General features: G+C 51.8%; 1 protein-coding gene across 6 annotated transcripts in view; it reads left to right on the forward strand.

Moving 5' to 3' along the window:
* The first annotated feature begins 4,881 nt into the window (after positions 1-4,881).
* CIC (capicua transcriptional repressor) overlaps positions 4,882-22,658 on the forward strand; it is a 50,976-nt gene continuing 33,199 nt past the window's right edge. For 4 of the 6 annotated variants that reach the window (XM_077336749.1, XM_077336752.1, XM_077336753.1 and 1 more), the window contains exons 1-2: positions 4,882-5,016; positions 10,060-12,642. In XM_077336749.1, coding sequence (XP_077192864.1) covers positions 10,092-12,642 — 2,551 coding nt within the window. In that variant the 5' untranslated portion in view covers positions 4,882-5,016; positions 10,060-10,091. Of the gene's footprint in view, positions 5,017-6,157; positions 6,297-9,186; positions 9,374-10,059; positions 12,643-22,658 lie in introns of those variants that run through there. The other 2 variants (XM_077336750.1, XM_077336751.1) reach the window with 2 other exon arrangements.

Below are 22,658 nucleotides of genomic sequence, written 5' to 3' on the forward strand. Positions count from 1 at the left end.
TCCAGGCCATCGGAGACGGATTTCAGAAGTCATCTTTGGACACAGGACCTGCGATGCTGCGGAGGGGTGATGGTATCCCCCCAGCATCGTTCAAAAAGCAGGCCTGGGGGTTACTCGCAAAGGGGAAATTTAACTCTTTCTGACCCCGTTCTGAAGGAATCCCTCCCCCTACACACTGTTCTTTTTATTATTATAGATTGACTTCATTTATATCCCAACTTTCTCCCCAATGGAGCCCCAAAGTGGATCATGCCGTTCTCTTCTCCTCTGCATTATCCTCACAAACTGGCAGAAGGGATGTGACTAGGCCAGCAGTGTGGGGATCCCATCTGACCTTCCTCCAAGGAGCTGACATTATTACCTCCCTCTACAACTTTACCCTTGCAACAACCCTGCAAGGTAGGGGAGGCCAAAAGGATGCGATTGCTTCATCATCCTCCAAGGTTCCTTGATGGAGCGGGGATCTGAATCAGGGTTTCCCAAATCCGAGCCTGACCCCTTAGCCCTTTGGCCATGGAGCAGAAGATCTAATCACAATTCCTTAAAATATGAAACTATTCCATTGTTTATTTTGGTTTGGCCTCTTTTGCTCGATTCATGCCCTGCCTTTCTCCACAATGAGGTCCCAAAGCAGCTTGCGTCCTTCCCCTCTGCCCAGTTTTATCTTCACAGCAACAGCTGGGCTGTATGGGAGTGACTGGCCCATGATCACCCAGCAAACTTCCACAGGATTTGAGCCTGGAGTCTTCCCGATCCTAGTCCGACTCTCTGACCCTTACACCACAGGGTCTCTCTTGCAAAATAATTCCTCTAACCCAGCCTTTCTCAACCTTCTGACCCCGGAAGAGCCCCTGAAATAAGTGTTCAGGCTTCAGGTTATGCTGGCTGGCCATGCTTCCCTGCCACACCTCTGGAAATTACATAATTGTGACCTGCCACGAGCCGGTTAAGGAGTGGCGGGAAATAAATCAATAATAATAATAATAATAATAATAATAATAACCCTTCATCTTTCTTTCACTCCCTCCTCCTGACTTTACTACTACTACTACTACTACTACTACTACTACTACTACAGCACAGGCTCATGCAAGCTGGAAAGAAGGGCCGGAGTTGAGAAGACAGCCCAGAACCCCCCCTCCCATACCACACCACAACTGATCCCCATCTTTGATTCTTACACCCACAACCTATGCACCGAGGTGGCCAGTTCCATAGCTTGTGGCCAAATCCGTTAAGGCAGGAGGGGAAAGGCTACGGAGCCCTTCTGGAGCTCCTTCGGACCGCTGGTGATCCACTGATCCCTGGTTGGGGATCCCTGCTCTAACTGCACACAAACCCCACCATGGGGTTCTGATTCATTTCCCACATGAGTTTCATGTCATTATTGGGAGGCAAAAGAACCCTCTGTGTGCCGCACGCCCTCCTTGACTGGATTATGGCTTTGTATTGGCACCCGCGGTATGACCAGGACTTGGTGAATTGATCTATTTTAGTTCCAATTTCAAATTTCAATCCAGGAGAGGCGGTGGGGGCGGGAGGGGAAGGGAGCGTGAATCCTCCTTGGAGGCAAACATGTCTGTTGGTGCATGGGCAGATGGGTGTTAAAATAGTGCTTGCATCGGAGAGGCATTGCTCATATCATTGCACACGCAGGAAATCTGGAGCCGTCGTATGTGTTGTTCAAGAAGAGACGAAAACAGGGACAGCTTGGATTTGGGTTCTGCTCGGCTGAGGATGCCATTTCCCAAAATGGCTGCTCGGGAACTATGGAAAGAGAATTTTGAGCGAATTCTTACCGAAACCGTTGCAAACCGGTACACGAGTGATCCTTGCTGATGCTGACCTTAAAAACTAAAGTATATCTACTTAAAAAAAAGCCCTGCTTTCCCCCAATTTCATAGCAACATCACACCCCCCCCCCCGAGGGTACCTAATGTTAACTATGTCTGGCATTATGATTTCACGTTGTTGGGTGTTCCTCAGGAATGATCCTCAGGTCCCATCTGGAGGATGACATTCCTGGATTATTTCTTGCTTCTTTTCCACCCACTAGCATTGCTGGGACAACAAAAAGGTCGGTAAAAGTTCTTTTCTGCTACTTCTTGTTGGTATATGCAAGATCTATAGCATGCAGCCATAGCATGCCATGGCTGAGGTTCCCCCTCGGTGTGGCACTGTGCAGCAGCAAAGGAGGCTCAAAGCGACTTACAGTTGCCTTCCCATTCCCTTCCCCACAGCAGACACCCTGTGGGGTGGGTGAGGCTGAGAGAGGCCTGATATCACTGCTCGGTCAGAACAGTTTTATCAGTGCTGTGGTGAGCCCAAGGTCACCCAGCTGTTTGCATGTGGGGGAGTGCAGAATCGAACACGGCTCGCCAGATTAGAAGTCCGCACTCCTAACCATTACACCAAACTGTCTCTCACCAAATTTTGCCAACCTCCAGGAGGGGCCTGGAGCTTTCCTGCTTTTCAATTGATCTCCAGACTATAGAGATCAGTTGTTCTGGAGACAAGGGCTGCTTTTTGGTTGGCTGACTTCATTGGTACCCAATGGAACTGTGCCCTGCTATACTGACCTTGATGGACCAAGGGTATGATTTCATATAAGACAGCTTCATGCATTCAAGAGCAGCCATGTCAGTCCCCACAAAAACTCAAGGATGTTCTGTCCTGTGTTACTGATTTCATACATGAAACTGGCATATTGTAGAAAACAGGCTGATGCTATTTTTAGTTTCTCCTGCCGCTGCGTGCAAGTATCTAGTGCAGCCTTTTTCAACCTTTTGACTGTGGAGGAGCTCCTAAAATGAATATTCAGGTTTCGAGGACCCCCCAAAGTGATGTAAGCTTCCTGCAACAGCCCCGGAAGTGGCAGAAGCATCCACGCCAGGAGTAGTCAAACTGCAGCTCTCCAGATGTCCATCGACTACAATGCAGTCCATGGACTGCATTCGCTGGCATTGGCTCATGGGAATTGTAGTCTATGGACATCTGGTGTGCCACAGTTTGACTACCCCTGATCCACACCCTTCGCTCTTTTTTCACTCCCTCCACCCTCCTTTATTACTACTATGGTGGCTTTGCCTCATGTAGGCCGGAAAGAAGGGCAGGAGCTGAAAAGACAGCCTGGACCAGCCATAGCACGTCACAACTGACTTCCTCCCTCTGATTTTTACATCCACAGCGTACCCATCAAGCCCCATGGGTGGAGGCAGCCAGTTTCTAACTTGTGGCCAAGTCCATTTAGGCAGGAGGGGAAAGAATGCAGCCCCCAGCTGGAGGTCCTGGATGGGAATCCCTGATCTAATGTCAGACATCAAACTGCCATTGGTCCAGGCACACCAGATTGCGGATTGGCATTTTTTAGGTAACCTGTGAGACCTGGAGAAAAGTAGGGAACAAACAGAAGGTTGCCTTTGAAAGGGGGTTATAACTCAGCACATGCGCAAAACATCTTTGAGCAGCAGTCATTTCATGCCAGAAAGGAAAGGCTTTTTGTGCATGCCCAGAAACACTTTGCGCCCTCAAGATGTGGAACAGCAAACAAATTAGCTTTGTTCCACCCAGGGAAACGGGCCCAGGTTGCCCAATTATACGCATGTTGGCACCAACAAGGTGGGGTTCCGTTGTCGATTTTATGGAGAAACTGAGAGATCAATAGGGTATTTAAGAAGTATTTTTATTCTTTAGTTTTATTCTTTAATTTACAGGTTTTTAAGCCCAACTCTTCTTTGCCACCCCAAGATACTGTGGGGGGAGGGAGTTTAAATATAATAACTATAAAATAAAACAAATATGTTCAGAACAAACCTGCCAGAAATGTGGGGAGGTGCTAGGAGCTGTAGGGAGTATAAAAGGTACTGCTGCAGTTCACATTCCGATACTGTTCTGAATCTACCCCTTCTAGGGGCACCCACAAGGCATTTCAGGCGTTAACCCCCAATCAGAATAGAATTGACCCAGTGCTCACTGCGGATCCCAGTCTCTACAACAGGGGCCAGACAACCAAGAATCCACATTTCTGATACACTCCGATGTACTTTTGGAAGTTTATCTAGGGGTCCTCAGTGGAAGGCTCAGGTTCCAGGCTTCCAAAGGCTGCAGACCCCGACCCTGGAGTTTGTGTGGGATCACGACGACACCCAGTAAAGCTAAGAGGACTCCGTCTGGCCCCAAAATTCTTCGCACCAAGGGATGAGTCAGTGAGGAAGGGAATTTCCCAAAGGGAAAGAACTCAGGAACTATTTCTATAGTGCCACGGTCAGCATTCTTGCTTGGCTCTTATTAGAAAGGAAACTTGGGCGGGGGGGGGGGGGGCGGCAGAGGGAAATCTTAGTTCCGCCCTTAATGGGTGGGGGCTTGTGATCTAAAAGTCTAGAATCACGGGTGACCAAACTGTGGCCCTCGAGATGTCAATGGACTACAATTCCCATGAGCCCCCGACAGCATTCGCTGGCAGCGGCTCATGGGAATTGTAGTCCATGGGCATCTCGAGGGCCAATTTGCCCACCCCTGAAGGCAAGGAAGCGCGAGCGAGCGCCAGAGCCGCCCCCCATATGGGGAAGACAACCTGCACGGAAAACACTCAAGTTTCAATGCACGGCGTTGGGGGGGGGGGGCGTTCGCGGTCGGCTGAGGGTGCGAGCAACATTGCACGTGGACTACACCGGCGCGCAGGCGCGAGGAGGCGACGAGTCCCCCAAAGAAGCGCGTCCGCACGTTCCCGAAGCCCGAGTCTTCCTTGCCTGTCCCCGTACTGCGGTAGGTCCCTTCCCATTGGCTCCGAGCCCCGCGCGTCTCCACCAATGCGAGCAAGTCACGGTGACCTCATTCCTCGGCCACCCCGACCGCGGATTGGCTGTCGCCGGCCCTGCCTTTTCGGCCCCACGTGGGGAAGGGGATCCCGGTCCGGTCGCTGATTGGCCGCGGCGCTGTCGGCGGCGGCTCCGCTGTTGCTGAGAGGAAGCGAGAGGGGCCCCGGCCAGGGCAAGAGAGGCCAGGAGCGGACGGCGGGTGAGTTGATGAATATGCTAATGACATGCAAATTACATTCAAATAACCCTTCGGCGGAGGGGGACCTGAAGAGGGGTACGAAGTCCATCCTCCCCCCCCCCCACTCAAACACCTCAGGAGTTGTACTTTGCTGCTCGGGGGGGAGGGGATGGGCTTGAGGAGTAACCAAAGAGAGCAATTATGGGAGTTGTAGTCTTTCCTGGGGGGACTCCTCAGGATAGCCTACAGGGTGGAATGCCTCGGTGGACCACCCATCCCATAAGGCTTTGCGCGGGCCCGTAGCCTGCTTAAGGCGCTTTGCTTCCAAAAGCATGATGGGTGACCTAGTCTTTTTACGGCCGCCGTCCTCCTCTTCCTATGAGGGGCGAAGTGCCGGTCTTGAATACTTGAATACTCAGCCCCATGAGGCAGCCGCCCTGAAGAACTGGTTCGCGGTCCTTCTTGGGAGTTGTAGTTCTTTTTGTATAAATTTCCTAGCGTCCATGACGGTAGCTGAACTACGAGGTCCGTGAGGGCTTCTGAGCCGTACTTTTCTAGCGGGTCTACTGGTTTACCGCAAAGCGAGATGGGAATTGTTGTCTTTGCCTTGGCAAGATTTATCTCTCCTCAGCAGGGAATTGTATTGAGAAGTCAGTGTCCCATAAAGCACTGCGTCTTCTGGCTTGCTCCGTTCTGTTCGTGGGGCATTCCGGGAATTACATTGGCATGAACATTAAACAGATTAATTAGCCGTGGAAAAAGTCTTTGAGGACTACATGTCCCATGAGGCACGAAGAAGCTAACGCTTCCTGTTCGCCTAGCTCCAGGTAAACAAGTTCTATATGCTTGGCTCCTCCTCTGTTTTCTTATTGGGTACTGTATGTAGAGCATCGCCTACTTCTTCTCACATTCGTTTCGCGATAGGCTACTGTAACTGCTCTTCTCCAGAGACTGGCAGGCATACTTTCAAGAGGCAACCGCCCCTTCTTTGCGCGGATAGGCCTAACCAGCTGTCTGTCTTGGTAAGTGGGCTAATGCGCAAGCCCTGCCGACTTCCGATTGGTCGACGTGAAAATCTGTCACCTAGTTGTGGCCGCTGATTGGGTAGCGGTTCCAGCTGGTCCAGATTCATTCACCATTTTGTCTGTTGGAGTAAAAGGGGCTCGGAGGGGCCGAGAGGGGCTCGGGCTGGACCATCGGAGGCCGGGGGGGGGGAGGGGGAAGGATTGGACTGTACCAAGGCACCTTGCACAGGGGTAGATTCCGGCTTTACTGAACTCCCCGGAAAGGGAGTCATTCAGGTAAGGGGGTTTGGGAGGTACCAACTCTAGTACCCCCCCCACGGAGGGGGCAATAGGAAGACCCTCGGAGGGCAACATCTGCAAAGAATCCTGCAGAACTGCGGTAGAATGCACCAACTTTGCTGCCCCAGTTGGGTTCTGGGAGATACCAACTCCGTTATTGACAGTAATAATGGGGGAGGGTCTAGGGGGTCTCTTGCCCACTTTCAATGCACTGCAACTTAGTTCGGTGCCCCCCCGCAAAGGGGGCTAGGCTGGAGCCAGGGGCCGATTTCATGGCTCCCAAGACAGTGACTGCAACTTTGTGGCCCCCTCCCCTGTTCCCAGGAACGTGGGCTTGGAGCCAAGGGGCATTTGGGGAGGGGGGAGCATAAATATAACGGGGTAGTTGTGAGGTGGCATTTGGCAATCCCGGTGCCTGTTCTGCCTTGATCGGGAGGAAGGCCTGGCTAGTGCGTGTGCGGAGAAGGAATTGCATAAGAGGGGAGGGTCTTAGGGAGGTGCAGGAGGAGGGAAGGGAGGGGAGTACATTGGGGGGGGGGGTTGGAGAAGAGAGAGAGACACACATACACTTGGGCAGGAATAAGGACACCTGTAGGGAGGTGATGGGGCATTCAGGCTCGGAAGACGAGTTTGTGTGTTGTAAATGTTTGCATCTTGTTGACTCTAGAGGGGTCGGCAGAAGACAGTGATATGGGATAAGGGGGAAAGATGGAGTCAGCGAAGAAAATCCTTCCAAACAATGCTTGCATTGAAGGAGTGAGGATGAGAAGGGAAGGACTGACCATACAGAATTTGTGCTAAGGAATGATACCTGCACTCTGAATGCCAGGCTTTGGACCCAAGAATAAGGGAAGGCAGCAGCAACAAAGAGCACCTCTAAGCATGCACAGAGTATCTTCCCCGTTCCATCCCAGAATAAGGGTGCATGTGTCGAGAGGTTTTCGAAAGCTTTTGGTTTTAGAAATGACCCGGAGTGGAAATTGTGTGTGTGTGGGGAAGGGATGTTTCAAGGGGCTGAAAACATCATGGCTATGGAGAATTAGGGATGATGATCTTCTCTTGAAGAATTTGATGTTGGCAGGGCGGCACCCTGCGTGAGGGTGTGGTGGTAGAGAGATTGAACAAAAAAAAAAAAAAACAATTCAAAATGTTCTATAGCCAGACCTTTAGATGGTTGAGCCTCCCTCTGTTTTTCTGGGATTTCTCTTTTCCCTCTCTTTTCTTGAGGGGTGCGGGTGGGACAAGACAGGAGGAAAGCTGGATGAAGCCCTGCTTGACTGAGTCATTTGAAGGGCTTGTGATCCCTTTGGCATTCCTTTGCACCCTTCCTATCTTTGGGCAGCAAGTGACTTGGGAATGTTTCTTTGTATGTGTGTGTGGGGGAATTCCTTGGGAGTGTTCCCAGTAAATGGCTCCCTCGACTTTTCACGTCTCTCCTCCCCCATGGGGAAGATGGTAACTTCCCACAAACGGCTGTCCCAGTTTAGGCCTGCAAAGCTCAGGGTGCTTCTGAGTTGTGATACTGCGAAGAAGTGCTCCAGGCCTAGCTCATGAATGAGCATACTTTGGAAAAATCAAAGTATTTAGATTTACCATTAAATATTTGTTCTTTTTTTAAAAAGGCTATTTGATGTCAGGATGGGCATTTGGTAGCTTGCAGTCTTCACAAATCTGGCTGGAAGGGTTTGCCATCTGGCCCTGTCCTAGCCCTCGGTTGGAAAGGATTCCTCCCTCCCTTCTTAATCTGGATTTGGGGTTTATTTTATGTGTGAGCCAAAGGGAAGATGACTCTTTAACCCCTTCTTCTACTGACAGCAGACGAAGGGTTCAGTCAGTGCAACAGCTTGTTCCTCAAGCAACCTCTCTGCTCCTTCTGCCCTGGGTGGTGCGTGGTGAGGGCTCCATAAGGTCCCATGTGGCTGTTGACTCCATGAGGACAGGAGGCAGACTTTTTTCCTTGTTTCTGGGCCGTGCCAGGGTAAGTGGAGCCAAGCTTTCTGGCCCTCAACTCTTGCTCAGTTGACAGCATGGTCCCTGGCTGAGCCAAATATACATCCACAAAGGACCTAACTTACAAAAAAAATGCTGCAAGTGAGTTACAGTTTTCTTGATGCTTCCTTTGTTCTTTGAGCCCCTGCCAAAGTGTTCTGTGTGACCAAACGTTTGTACTTCTTGTATGCAGGGCTTTAGGCCTAGGTTCCATCAATGGGTAACTCTCCACTTGCTGACCATTTCCTAATGTTTTCAAGAAGATGATAGACAAAGACAAGAATCTTGTCCCCAGGAAAGTCTATCCCTCCCTGTGCAGTCTTGTGGGTGGTTATTCATTGGCCATGAGAATGATGGGCGGGGGGTAAGGTGGGGTGGGGATGGGAAGAGATTATAATATGTGGATCTCCTGTCTCTCCTAATGGAGTGGCTGTGGCTCAGTGCTAGAGGTTTCCTTATCATGCAGAAAGTGCCTGGTTCAATCTCTAGCTCAAACATCGGGCAGCAGATGGCACGAAGAAGAGGAGTATTTTAATGCCTCACTTTTTTACTACTTTAAGGAGCCCTATAGTCACGTTTCCCTTCCCTTCCCCTCCCCACAACAGGCATCTTGTGGGGTAGGTGGGCCCGAAAGTGTTCTGAGAGAGTGATAACCGCCCCAGGGATCAATCCCAGCTCTCCAGATGAGAGTGGGCTGCTTCTAAGTCCTGTACCACAGAGGGATGAGAGTGCTCTACCTGAGTTGCCAACCGGAGTGGACAATATTGACCTTGTCAATTAATTTGGTCTGCTTTGGTATGTTTGGTGTGTGCAAGGGGGGTTCTCTTTCACAGACAGAAGGAGCTGCCAAATACTGATTTGGATCATTGGTCCCTCCAGGTTGGTCTTCTCTACCCAGACTGGCAGCGGCTCTCCAAGGTCTCAGCCGGAGGGTCCTAGGGGGAGACCAATTCCTATCAGCTGCCACCGGATCTTTTTACATGGAGACAGTGCAGAGTTGGGGTTCAGGGCTCAGGGCTGCCGTATGATCGTAGTGGACATGCTTGAAGCTGCCTGGTACTGAATCAGACCCTTGATTCATCAAGGTCAGTATTGTCTGCTCAGATTGGCAGCAGCTCCCCAAGGTCTGAGGCAGAGGTCTTCCCCTGCTCCTTTTTAACCTCCTGCCTGCTCCTTTTTAACTGGAGATGCCGGGGATTGAATCTGGGACTTTCTATCTACCTACTTATCTACCTGTTTGTGGCTCCACCCGCCCATTTGTCCATCTAGTTATATATTGATTCACTCCCAAACCAGCCTGGGGAGAATTCCAGTCCTTATAATAGACAATCTGTGGAAGAATTGCTGCTGTTTTAACCTGCCGTTATTTATTTTAATTGATTTTAAAACTTTCAATCCATTTTAATGTTGTGTTTTATATAATTCTGTACATTGCCCTGAGCTGGCTTGCTGGGAGAGCAGTATAAAAACCTAATTTTCAATAAATCAATGGGATGTTCTGTCACCAAGCCAAAAACATAAATGCAACATATTCTGAACTTCGGTGTGGCTAGGCCGCTGTTGTTTACTCAGACTGGCAGGGATTCTCCACGGTCTCAAGCATAGGCCTTTCACATGATCTCCTACTTGGTTCTTTGAGCTGTACATGCTGGGGATTGAACCTGGGACCTTGTGCATGCCAAGGTGATATTTTGCACTGAGCCACAGCCTCTACTTACGAGCGATGAGCCCAGACGTGTCTTCTAACCTTTCTCTCTGCTTCTCTCCTTAGCTCCTCAAGACCACACCCAGCCTGGAGGGAAGATGAAACCGGCGAAGAAGGCTGCCAGCTCCTCCTCTTCCAGCAGCAGCAGCAGCCGCTCCCCGCCCTCCACGCGGGCCAAGGCTCAGAAACGTAAGACCACCCACGAGGAGGGGCCGAAACCTGACGAGGGGAGTGGGGAGGAGGCTCCTGATCAGCCCCCGGCGTTTGTGGGGGCCCGGCGCATGCAAGTGAAGATGGACCCCAGCCTGCGGGAGTTGGCGGGAGCTCACGACGACCCTTACAAGCTGCCCGAAGGCGAGGGAGAACCTGGGGTGGAGGTCTATGGGCCAGAGGCCTCCCTGAACCGCAAGACGGCCGCTTTTAAAGTTCGTGCGCCCTGCAGGAAGTACCTGGGGGGCGAGGAATCCAACGGCAGCGAGAGCCTGGCAGCACCTGCTGAGGACGAACCGAGGCGCTGCCCCTCCTCCAGTACGGACACGGCCAGCGAGCACTCTGCCGATGAGAATGACAAAGGGGTGGGGGACCTGTGGTCAGCCCCCCCAAGTGAGTATGACCTGCGGCAGTTGCGCTTGCAGCAGGTCCTAGCCCAGCGAGACGGGGTCTTTCAGCCAGCGATCGTCAAGCAGATCCGTCGGGGGCAGGACTTGGGGGTGCAGTTCCTTGCCGACCGCGTCATGGCCTACTATGAAGGGGCGCTGGGTTCCGGCGCCGTGGATGTGGTCCTGGATGCCATCCCACCGCCGGCTGCTTTGGCGGTGGGCACGGCGGTCTGTGCTTGTGTGGACTCTGAGGAGACGGCCTATCAGGAAGGCACCGTGGTTGAAGTGAGCGCCAAGCCGCCCTCGTACAAAGTACTCTTTGCCCACCCGGTGGTCCTCCCCGGCACCGCCACTGCACATAAAGACTCGGCCTGGGTACCGCGCTCCGCCCTGCGTCTCCTGCGTCCCCCTTGGAGGTTGGAATCCTTTCCCAATGATAGCAAGCAACCTGAGAAGCCCCCACCCTTGCTGGAAGAGGAAGAGGGGCCTTTGGCTCTCCCGTGCCCGGAGCCAAAGCAGCCGGAAGATGCCGAGGTCTCCAAGATCAGTGCTGGGGTGCGGGCAGAGGAAAAGTCCGTGGTCGTACCCCCTCAGATATTGTCACCCCCCAAGTCCCCTGCATTCCCACGCCTGCCTGAACAGCCGTCGCCTCTGCTGAGCCCAGAAGCGACCGGGAGTCGCAGCAGCAGCGTGATGTCCGTCGACAAGTGCAGCACTCCGGGCTCCTCTCGCTCCCGCACGCCCCTCACGGCCGCCCAGCAGAAGTACAAGAAAGGGGACGTGGTGTGCACACCCAACGGCATCCGCAAGAAGTTCAACGGCAAGCAGTGGCGGCGGCTTTGCTCGCGGGAGGGCTGCATGAAGGAGTCGCAGCGCCGGGGCTACTGCTCCCGCCATCTCTCCATGCGCACCAAGGAGATGGAGAGCCTGTCGGAGGGACGGGCCAGCGGGCTTCGGGAAGGCAGCGCCGAATTCGACTGGGACGAGACCTCTCGGGACAGCGAGACCAGCAGCGCTCGAGGGGACTCGCGGCCCCGCCTGGTGGCCCCGGCTGACCTGTCGAGGTTTGAGTTTGATGAGTGCGAGGCAGCCGTCATGCTGGTCTCCCTGGGAAGCTCTCGCTCCGGCACCCCCTCCTTCTCCCCTGTCTCCAACCAGTCCCCCTTCTCGCCCGCACCTTCACCATCTCCCTCCCCGCTCTTCGGCTTCCGTCCGGCCAATTTCAGCCCCATCAACGCGTCTCCTGTAATCCAACGGGCGGCCGCCCGCAGCCGTCACGTCAGCGCCAGCACCCCCAAGGGAGTCGGGGGCGCGGTGCTGAGCCCCGAGATGTTGCACCACGCCACTCCCCGGGAGCGCCACCACTCGGGCATCTTGTCCGCCTTCCAGACCAACCTGACGTTCACAGTCCCGATGAGCCCCGGCAAGCGGAAAGCCGATTCCCACCACAGCAGCACCGGCTCGGCGAACGACTTCCATAAGACAGACAGCCTCGACTCGGGGGTGGAGTCTGTCTCGCACACGCCCACCCCTTCCACGCCTGCCGGCTTCCGGGCCGTGTCACCTGCCGGCGCTGGGCCTTTCTCCTCTCGTTCCCAGCAGGCTTCTCCGTTGCTGTTGGTGCCGCCGCCTGCTGGGTTGACCTCTGACCCCAGCCCCACCGTACGCCGAGTGCCTGCCGTGCAGAGGGACTCCCCTGTCATTGTGCGCAACCCGGACGTCCCGTTACCCTCCATGTTCACTGAGAAGCCTCTGGAGGGCCGGGTGGGCAGCCCTCGAATGGGCAAAGCTGGCTCCAAGGAACACCTGACGGGCAAGGGACAACTGCAGATGCCAGTGCCCATTAACGTGGGCCGGACTCTGCCTTCCAGCCAACCCAGCGCAAGCTCTGCCCCTGAGCAGGCCCCGCCCATTTTCAACGTCTCCTCCCCCTTCCAGCCTGTCGCCTTCCATCCCTCTCCAGCCGCCCTCTTGCCCGTCATCGTTCCGGGAGAGTACACCAGCCACCCGGCTCCAAAGAAAGAGATTATCATGGGAAGACCTGGCACAGGTAAGGGACCTCCTGTGAATTACTAGGGGAGGCTTTTATCTATGTGGGTATGCATGCTTCTGCACATGTGTCTTGTGAAGTGTTGTGGTTAGGAGCGCTGACTTCTAATCTGGTGAGCGGCGTTTGATTCTCTGCTCCTTCTCCACGTACAGCCAGCTGGGTCACCTTGGGCTTGTCATAGCATTGATAGCTGTTCTGACCAAGCAGTAATATCAGGGCTCTGTCAGCCTCACCTACTTCTCAGGGTGTCTGTTGTGGGGAAAGGGAAGGTGAATGTAAGCCACTTTGAGACTCCTTGGGTTAGAGGCAAGCAACATATAAGAACCAATTTTCTTCTTCTTGGAATTAATTCTGATACAAGCATCCACTCAGTTTCTTACACCTGACAGGTGAGCAACTCTGCAAAAACTGCTCTAGTTTCAGATTGGGTCTAGCTGAGGAAGACAGAATGTCCGTCTTGACAAAAGCAACAGAACAAAGTTGGAGTCCAGTGGCACCTTTAACACCAATGAAGTTTAATTCTGGGTATAAGTTTGGCTTTCTCAACCAGGGTTTTGTGAAACCGCAGGGCATCTTGACGACTCTGGAAGGGTTTCCTGAATGGACGGGAATTAATTTTTTATATGCGTTGAAAATGTATTGGCCGATTTGACCATATATTGTCATGTTGACCTGCCCTCCCTCCCAAAATGGCCAGTGATGGTCTTGGAGCAGTCAGGAAGGGGTGGGCGTTTACTCAGCTATACTCTCCAACCATATTCTGTACATTTGCTCCACTTCTGGTGCTTCTCAAAGTCTGAAGAATGTTTCAGGGGGTTCTCAATGGTAAAAAAGCTGAGAAAGGCTGGTGTAAGCTTTTGTGGGCGTGCATAAATTGTCAGATACACTTCTGCTTAATACCTAGAACAGGGGTAGTCAAACTGCGGCCCTCCAGATGTCCATGGACTACAATTCCCAGGAGCCCCCTGCCAGCATTTGCTGGCAGGGGGCTCCTGGGAATTGTAGTCCATGGACATCTGGAGGGCCGCAGTTTGACTACCCCTGACCTAGAATTAAACTTCATTGGTCTTAAAGGTACCCCTAGTTTCAAACTTTGTGCCATCCCTTTCTGGATGCAACTACCCCGCTGAATCTTGAAAAAATTAAGTAATTCTTGCTTACTGGTAACCTGGTCGTCAGAGAATTTGATCTGGGCCTGTGAGGCTTGATTTGCAATTTGGCCGTGAGCCTTCGGGAGGGTGGGAAGCTGTGTCTCTGGCAAGTGACATCCCTTTTTCCCTTCCTTGATGGCAGCAGGGGGAAAGCAAGCCCACTTTGCAGGGTTGCTGGGGGAGCAGCAGATGTATCAAAGATTTGGAAGCCAAAAGTGCAATTAAAACCGTAACGTGGGAACAGAGATTTCACATGGTTGAGTCAGTCAAACAGAGGAGTGTTTTTTGCTTTGGGGGTTGTTTTTTTGCCTTCCTCCAGTCCGCAGACTACAGGCAGCACTACAGGCAGAGTTTTGACTCATACCTAGCAGACAAGGGAGGGCAAAAGGGTCATTTGTGCTTAGATCTGTCGCCCCGCCCACCCTTGCAGCCCAAGCCATATGATGGCATTTTCTTAGGAATGCTGTCATGAGGAAGTTGGCTCATAGCTTCGTGCTCTTTAGTTCATTTTTAACTCCTCTGCCGTTTATTCCTCCCTTGAATCTCATCCTGCCAAAATTTCTCTTGTTACACCCCTTTCCTTAGTTTCCGCTTCCTCTTTGGGTTTGTTCCAGTTTGTTTGTTTTTTTAAAAATTCTTCACATGCTTTGACCCCTCGTGATCTCCCTTCTCCATCGTGCCTCCCCCTTCTTTTAGCTGTGCAGATACTTCTTCGCGGCTAATCCCCTGAACATAGGAAGAGCCCGCCTGAATCAGACCAGTGGCCCATGTCGTCCAGCAGCCTGTCTCTCCCAGTTCCTCTGGACAGCCAACAATGAGGCACGGAGGCTGAGGCCTTCCCTTGGTGTTGCCTGCTGACATTAGGGTTCAGAGGACACATGGAGGTTCCCACTGGGAACTATGGTTCATGGCCACTGATAGACCTGTCTCTATGCACTTGCCTAATCCCTCTTTAGAGCTGTCTATTTATGTGACTATCACTACATCCTCAGGCAGATAATTCCGTGTTTTAAAAAATTATCTTATCAACTCACCCTACCCTGTACATCAGTTAATAAACCTCTGTCATATCTCTCCCCCCTTTAATTGTCTGTTTTGTAAACTGAAAAGCCCCAGATTCTTCAGCCTTTCCTTGCAGGGAAGGTGTTCTCTCCCCCTTAACCCTCTTGGTTGTCTTCCTCTGTCCTTTTTCCAGTTCTGCAATGTCCTTTTGGAGATCTAGTGACCAGAACTGTACACAGGATTGCATATGAGGCTGCACTATAGATCTGTACAAGGACCTTATAATATGAGCTGTCTTCCATGTTCTCATCCTCTCTGCCTCCTTGTAATCAATTGCCTGTTGGTATCTCCACTCTCTAAACCAGGGGTAGTCAAACCGCAGCCCTCCAGATGTCCGTAAACTGCAATTCCCATGAGCCCCTGCCAGCATTCGCTGGCATGGGCTCCTGGGAATTGTAGTCCATGGACATCTGGAGGGCCGCAGTTTGACTACCCCTGCTCTAAGCCCTGCTTGGAAATGTATTTATTAATTTAAAAGTTTATATCCTGACTTTCTTTTTCTTGGCTCAAGGTAGCAAAAATGGACTTCTTTCCCAGGGCTTTGTTCTATAGCCTCTGCTTCTCCTTCACCCTTCCTCTTGCATTCCTCCCCCCCCCTCCAAAATGGGGTCACATCTTAGCTTGCAAACTTGTGAGCATCATCTATTTCCCCTTGGTTCTGTACCTTCTCTTTTTGTTTTTTGTTGAGGCACTTGCCTACATAGTCTCATGGGCTAGCCCCAAAGTTTAAACGCTTTTCAATGGGAGAGATTTAGGCTTGTGCATAATTCCCACATTAAATTAAAGAGCTGGGACTTGCTTGAGAGCCTCAGTAAACCCAGTTAATAGTTATAATACACTAGGGACCAAGCTTGTAGCATTCAGGAGTACAATGGGCGCTAGATTGGGGGTTGGGGTTGAAGAACTTTGTAGATGGCCTCTCCCTCCCCCCAGGACCTGGAAAAGTTCCCCAGGACCTCCCCCCAGGACCTGGCGGGAGGCCCTAGGCAGGAAACTCACCAGCAGGGGCAGCTCTCACGCAGCAGGGATCTGCAGCCTCTGAGCCTCAGAGGGAAGGAGGAGGGGGTGGCCAGGGGTGGGGGTCGGAAGGCAATTGGCTGACTGCTGGACACACAGGCAAGCCGGTTGGAGGAGGAGGCAGTCAGAAGTGGGACAGCAGGCCTGAGTGGGTGTTAAGTGGTGAGTGGCACTTAATCTATGAGACCAGCTCCTCCTCCTAGGCCTTACTAGAAATATATACTGGGGAACAGATGCCCAAAGCCACACTATGTTTGCCCATGGCTGGTATTTCTGACTCTGAATTCTTAGGCCCTATTGAAAACTCTCTTCTAGTGGTGTTTGGGTTCAAGAGTGGCGGCTTCTAATCTGGCAAACCATGTTGGATTCCCCTCTTCTCCACATGCAGCTATCTGGGTGACCTTGGGCCAGTCACTGTTCTCTTAGGGCTATTCTCACAGAGTAGTCCTGTCGGAGCTCTTTCTGCCTCATCTACCTCACAGGGTGTCTGTTGTAGGGAGAGGAATGGAAGGTGATTGGAAGCCGTTTTGAGACTCCTTTGGGCAGTGAAAAGTGGGGTATAAAACCTTAACTCTTCTTCTAGCCTGCCAGCCCCTGAGAGGAGAGCCAGGTGGAAGGATCCTGTATTCTGTGTTTCTTGCTTCACATTTTGTTTTGTTTTTTCTGGGGGGGGGGGTGCGTCACAGTCCTGAACAACTTGTGACCTGCCAAGTTGGATGTTGCCCATTAATCGTGGCCTGTCGGGGTTGGGTCCAAGCACTTCCTGTTTTTTTTGCAGACCACCAGGAAGACATTCAAGTTTCCTGCAGGTCACCAGCCCCGGGTACATACATGGCCAGAGCTTCCCTTCGGCTTGGTTGGTCCACAAGCTGGCAAGCCCGAGCTGGAATTGCTAGCTCATAAAAGAACAATGATCTAGCTGTTGCCGAAGAGTTCTTGCGTCCGCCCAGCAACTCTTAGCCGGTTTCCTGTCTGAATCTGTCGAGTGCCCTCAGCGGTCGCTCTGGTCTTTTCTATGTTAAAAGCAGTGGGAGGGTTTTGGAGAACAAGGTGGGACCAGGCGCCTGAGCTAGTCTGGTTATGCCACTGGGGTTTGGTCTGCTTGAGCATGGCTGGTTTACTCCTGGTGGATGGGATGGGGGGATGGAGGGGACATGAAAGGCTCCTTGGTTGCTGAGCCTCCATTGAGCAGGGGATCGTAGGGCTTGTGTGGCCCCTTCTAACTCTGTGTTTCTATAAGTAAAAGTTAGCATGGGGTAACAGACTGGGAAGCTTTTCTAAATGGGAAGATGATCCATTCCTTTCAGGTGAGCTGCACGTGGCAAGGTGGGAATGGAGCTGACAGGCGCCTTGTCCACAAGTTGTAGCAATAACAATCTGTGTCTAGTGTAGACTGGAAATGGGGCTGACAAGAGCCCTGTGCCACCGTTTACAGCAAATGTGTGTAACAACCTGTGTCTAGTATACACCTGATTATTATTTTTTACAAAAACTGTGTTGAGTAATTCTCATGTACTCATTGCCTATACCGCTGAACAGCTGAAATACACAGCATATATATCCCATCCCTGGTTCTCAGTTTAAGTTGCAAAGTGATGGGATGTCAGGTCCTGCTTACAACCAGATGGGAAACCCATGGCAGAGTCTGGGGAAGGTGGGGTTTGATGAGCACAGGGGCTGCAGTAAGGTATGATGTTCCACAGTCTACCCTCCAAAGCAGCCATTTTCCACCAGGGAAAGTGACCTTACACACCTGGAGATCAATTGAGCAAAGTTTGAGTCCAGTGGCACCTTTAAGACCAACAAAGAGAGCCAGCATGGTGTGGCGGTTAAGGGTGGTAGCCTCTATTCTGGAGAACTGGGTGTGATTCTCCAGTCCTCCACAGGCAGCCAGCTGGGGGACCTTGGGCTAATCACTGTTCTCTTTGGGTGGTTCTTGCAGAGCAGCTCTCTTAGATCTCTTTCAGGCCCACCGACCTCAGAAGGTGCCTATTGTGGGGAGAGGAGGGGAAAGGAGTTTGGAAGCCACTTTGACACTCCTTTGGGTAATTTAATTCTGGGTAGGTGCTTTTGTGTGCCTGTGTACTTCATCAGATGCCAGGTGCATGCACAGGAAAACTTCTACCCAGAATTAAACTTCCTTGGCCTTATAGGTGTCAATTTGTCATGTTGCTTCAGAATAGGGTTGGGCGCTTTGGACATTTTGGCAATCATGGAAGCCCGAAGCAACCGAAGTGTCCAACTCTCCTTCAGACCAACGTGGCTCCCCACCTGAAGCTATTTTCAGTTGTAATAGACAGAGATCCCCAGGTCCCACCCAGAGGTAGGTAACCCTACAGACCGATGTGCATCCCCGCCAGCAGGGTCTCCATGTGTTCACCGTAACACAAACAAACAGGGCTGAGGCCTGTTTGTGGGCTATTAACATTTGTGTTGGTTCTCCCAGGGCTGCCATCTTGCTTCTAGTGCAGGGGTGGACAGTGAGGCAGGCCAGCCCCCAGCGGCTCGCCAGGCCCTTTGTCTTGGTGCCCAGAGCCCATTCTTTGCCTGAGCAGCCAAGGCACTGGCAGCGGTGCTGGAGCCATTAGTGAGGCTGAAGGCAGGGAGTAGGGCCGGGGCCTTTTATTGCCTCTTAGAACCAGACAGTGCCAGACGAGTCCAGGGTGAATCTCCAAGCTGCTGGCACCACCCAGAGGGTTTTCCCAGGCATGTCTGCCCAGGTATATAATTCATCTCCTCCATTATCTTTGTTGGCACACTGACATTTTTGCAGGCAGGGACGTTCTGGGGACAGTTTGGGCCAGAACGACTGCCTGCCCTTGGTCCGGTGGGTAGAAACGGGATGGCTCCCACTGCAAGTGTTTGTTCAGAGGTCCAGGCATGGTAGAACTTGGCACTGAGACCAACCCTTCAAGGTCTCTGAAACAATCTTTTCAAGTCCCTTAGAAGTCCTGCTGGCCAGGAGCCTGGTAGGCACAAAGGAAGGCTTCTGTGGGTACCGGGGTGCCCTACAGCCACCAAGTTGGGGACCCCCGTTTTAGAATTTGGCCGTGCTTGCTCTTGGCCACCAGCAGCCCTCTAGGGCAGTGGGGCCAGTGGGCCATTTCCCCGTGAATGCAATGGCCAGTCTACCCTCCTGCCCATAAACTGATTCACAGTGCTGACTGTGACCTTTTACAGCCGTAAATACTTTGGATGCCTTCAGGACAGTCTGCTTGCTTGTGAGCTTCCCCATGCGTTGAGATTCTTCCCCAGGAAAATGTGGCTTTTCCCATGTGGCTTTTCAACCCTAGAACTGAAATAGTGAAAGAGAGTTCATCCATCTTGATTCTCTCCTGCTAGCATTCAGGTGCCAAGTTGAGGGTCACCCCCCCCCCGCCATTTAAACGCTTGGTCCTTTTTTATGGTATAGCATACTGCAATTTTGTCCAATATTTTAGTTAGCTGCCTTGGGATTTTTTTAATCGATAGGCACGGTTCAAGTGTTTCAGTCCACTAAGGCAAAACAATGGCCTCGCCTCCGTGCCACCCGGTCCCTGGGTTCGCCGCGTGCCTCTTCAGCATTCTGGAGGGCTTATGAGAAGGGTTTGGGGTTCTGCCATGTTCCACTACCCACGGGGCATGCTTGGGCGTTGCACTGCACCTTGGGATCGCTTTTCTGGAGCGCTTGTTTGGTCGTAAAGGGCGGGTGTGTGCAAAATACTGTGTCCCAAGGGTATACATGCTTGGTCTTGCACAGGTCTGGACGTGTCCGGTCCTGAAGCGCGTCGATATGTGAAGAGATGGGAATGCCCTCGCTTCGGGGAGAGTGCCCACGCCTGAGACGTAAGGAGCGTGGCAGGGTTCTTGTGTTCCCAAAGTTCTCACTCCCTCCAGCATCACGAATATCTCTTGGCAACGGGTAACCAAGGCTACAATTTCCTTGCTGCTTGCCTGGAGCCCTGTGCTCTATTTTTAACAGCTCTGGGGAGGGACCAGATCCAGAGAGGTGTTTTTGTTTTGTGTGGGTTTTTCCCCCCTCTCCTTTAACTTGGATGCGTACAGCTCGAGGCCATGTGCCCGTATGGCTCCCGAGAAGTGTTGTAGCCATGCCAACTCTAGCGCACCCACATGTTCTAGTGCGCCGGGCTTGTTGTTCACAGCGGGGCACCACATGAATGCAAGGTGCACTTCTTGCATGCCCTGTCTTGTGGGTCAAGGGCTCATGTCCCTCATAGATTTGGTTGGGTTCTGTGGTGGGGCACCGTGCATGTGTTCTCGCATGGCGTCCCCTTTTGAGATGGGGCAAGCTGGCTCTGGGCCACCTCCCACATTGCACCGTTTTTACTGCTCCAATGAGGGGGAGGCAACAGGTGCTTTCATGCTTTCTTTGGCAGCTGAGTTTTGCCAATTCTCACCATGACCCATCTACACAAAATCAGAGTCCAGTGGTACCTTTAAGACCAACAAAGATGTATTCATGCCTAGAATAAATCTTTGTTGGTCTTAAAGGTGCTACTGGACTCTGATTTTATTGTGCTACTTCAGGCCAACACGGCGACCCATTTGAATCACGATCAATCTGTGATACATGAATGAGGTGTGTCTCTCTCAACACGCAGTAGACACGCATGAACCAAGGAGCTCTTTGGCATGGGTTCAGCCAATTTCCCTGAGTGTGTCGTGTTTTGTAGTTGGCTTGTTTTTTTTGGGGGGGGGGAAGATGTTTTTCCTTTGCATTTGACAGCAGCCGACCCATGCATAAGGATGGTTGCATAAAGTGAATTTAGAGCAGGGGTAGTCAAACTGCAGCCCTCCAGATGTCCATGGACTACAATTCCCAGGAGCCCCTGCCAGCAAATGCTGGCAGGGGCTCCTGGGAATTGTAGTCCATGGACATCTGGAGGGCCGCAGTTTGACTACCCCTGATTTAGAGCATACTGCATAGATGCAATTTTTTCCTGGAACCAGTGCCATGCAGAAACATTGCGCGTAAATCATTTGATAAATATCCCATTTACTTGAGCTTTGCATAGTGCAGGTATCCCCTGCCAACACCTTTCCTTGTGCCTGCCATGTGGGTGGGGCTCTTTCCCGGCAGGACTTCTGACTGGCTGATTGACAGGTGAAAAGGCCTCCTTTTAACACAAAGGTGGAAGACTTGGCAGGAGAGTTATGCATAATTTCGCTCCCTGATGTTTGTCAGCTGGCCCCGCCTGCTGCAAAAGCTGTTTTAGGATGGTGCCCTTCTTCGGTTTGTTTCAGAACTCCAAAGGAGCCCACAGGCTCAGAAAGGTTGGAGACCCCTGGTATAGTCCACAGAGCCTCCTGGCAAGTGCATTTCATGCCAGAGGCTTGTGGCCATATTTGGTGGTGGAGCACCATCCCTGTGGAGCAGCCCCAGTGGGTGTGGATCATGACGTTGCACTAACCTCTCCACAACAGCATAAGGAATCAGGCAACTGTGTATATGCACAGGGACGCCACTGCCTTCCTGGTAGGAATTTGTATAACATTTGTAAGAAGAGTTGCTTTCATTTTAAAAGGTTTGTAAAGCGGTTTAACTCCAGTGTTATCCTCACACAGATGGTTTACATGTGCAAGGACTCATAAGACTAAATACTTCCCCCCCTTTTTAAAAAGAAATCCCTGCACATAGAAAACTACCCCTCAGGGTTCAGGCTTTTCAGTCATGACTCTGAGCAGGGAATTTTCTTTTACAAGACAGTTTAAACAGGCTGCAGGAAAAGCAGAATGAAAACAGAGTAAGGCAGAGCATGTACCCGTATGCCTGAACATTTCAAGAGGGCCTACTGCACATCTTCACAGAGTACCCATGTTTACTATTGCCTCTCCTCTAGAAAGCAGAAAATACACATACACATGAATACACATGGACCTGCCTTATACTGAGGTCAGGATTGCCAGCTCAGACTGGCAGGGGCTCTAGAGGGTTTCAGGCTAATGTCTTTCATGTCACTTCCTGCCTGGTCCTTTTGATTGGAAATGCTGGGGATTGAACTGATGAACTTCTGCATGCCAAGCAGAGGCTACAGCCCCGATAGGTCCCCTGATACTGGGAGAGCCTTGGGATATCTTCCAGTGACTTGCTTGAACATGAGCTCATGGATAGGATGGGGAACTTGCGCATTTGTGTTGCACTTGTTTATTCATATCCCAGATTTCTTCCCAGTTGGGATTCAAAGTGGCTTTTAAAACATTGCCCTTCCCTTCCCTTTAGAACAGGGGTAGTCAAACTGCGGCCCTCCAGATGTCCATGGACTACAATTCCCAGGAGCCCCTGCCAGCATTTGCTGGCAGGGGCTCCTGGGAATTGTAGTCCATGGACATCTGGAGGGCCGCAGTTTGACTACCCCTGCTTTAGAACATTGCTCCTCAGAACAATCCCCCGAGGCAGGCCAGGCTGAGTTAGCACTGGGCCCTGTGTCCCACTCAGCAAGCTTCCAAGGTGGAAGTGGTGATTTGAACCGAGGTTGGCCAGAGCCTCAGTTTGCCACACTTCCCACCACATTGCGGTAGTGCTACCTAAACTGTATGTTCATGTTGCGGGAGTGACCTGAGGGTGTCTGCATTAACTACCCTCAGTGTCCTTAAGAATGGTGCTCAGAAGAGCTGGGTTCTTTGGGCTATCCCTGGTGGGAGGGAGGGCAGAAGGCAAGTTCTGGGTGGAAGTGGCAAATGAACGGGGATGGTCCCCCTTGCTCACCTCCTGTGGTGGTGGTGGTGGGGGGCTAAGCCCCTCAGGTGTTTTTTCCCCCAACATCATCTGAATCCACTTCTGCTTTT

The sequence above is a fragment of the Paroedura picta genome, chromosome 5 (genome assembly GCF_049243985.1).
Source record: "Paroedura picta isolate Pp20150507F chromosome 5, Ppicta_v3.0, whole genome shotgun sequence".
Classification (NCBI taxonomy): domain Eukaryota; kingdom Metazoa; phylum Chordata; class Lepidosauria; order Squamata; family Gekkonidae; genus Paroedura; species Paroedura picta.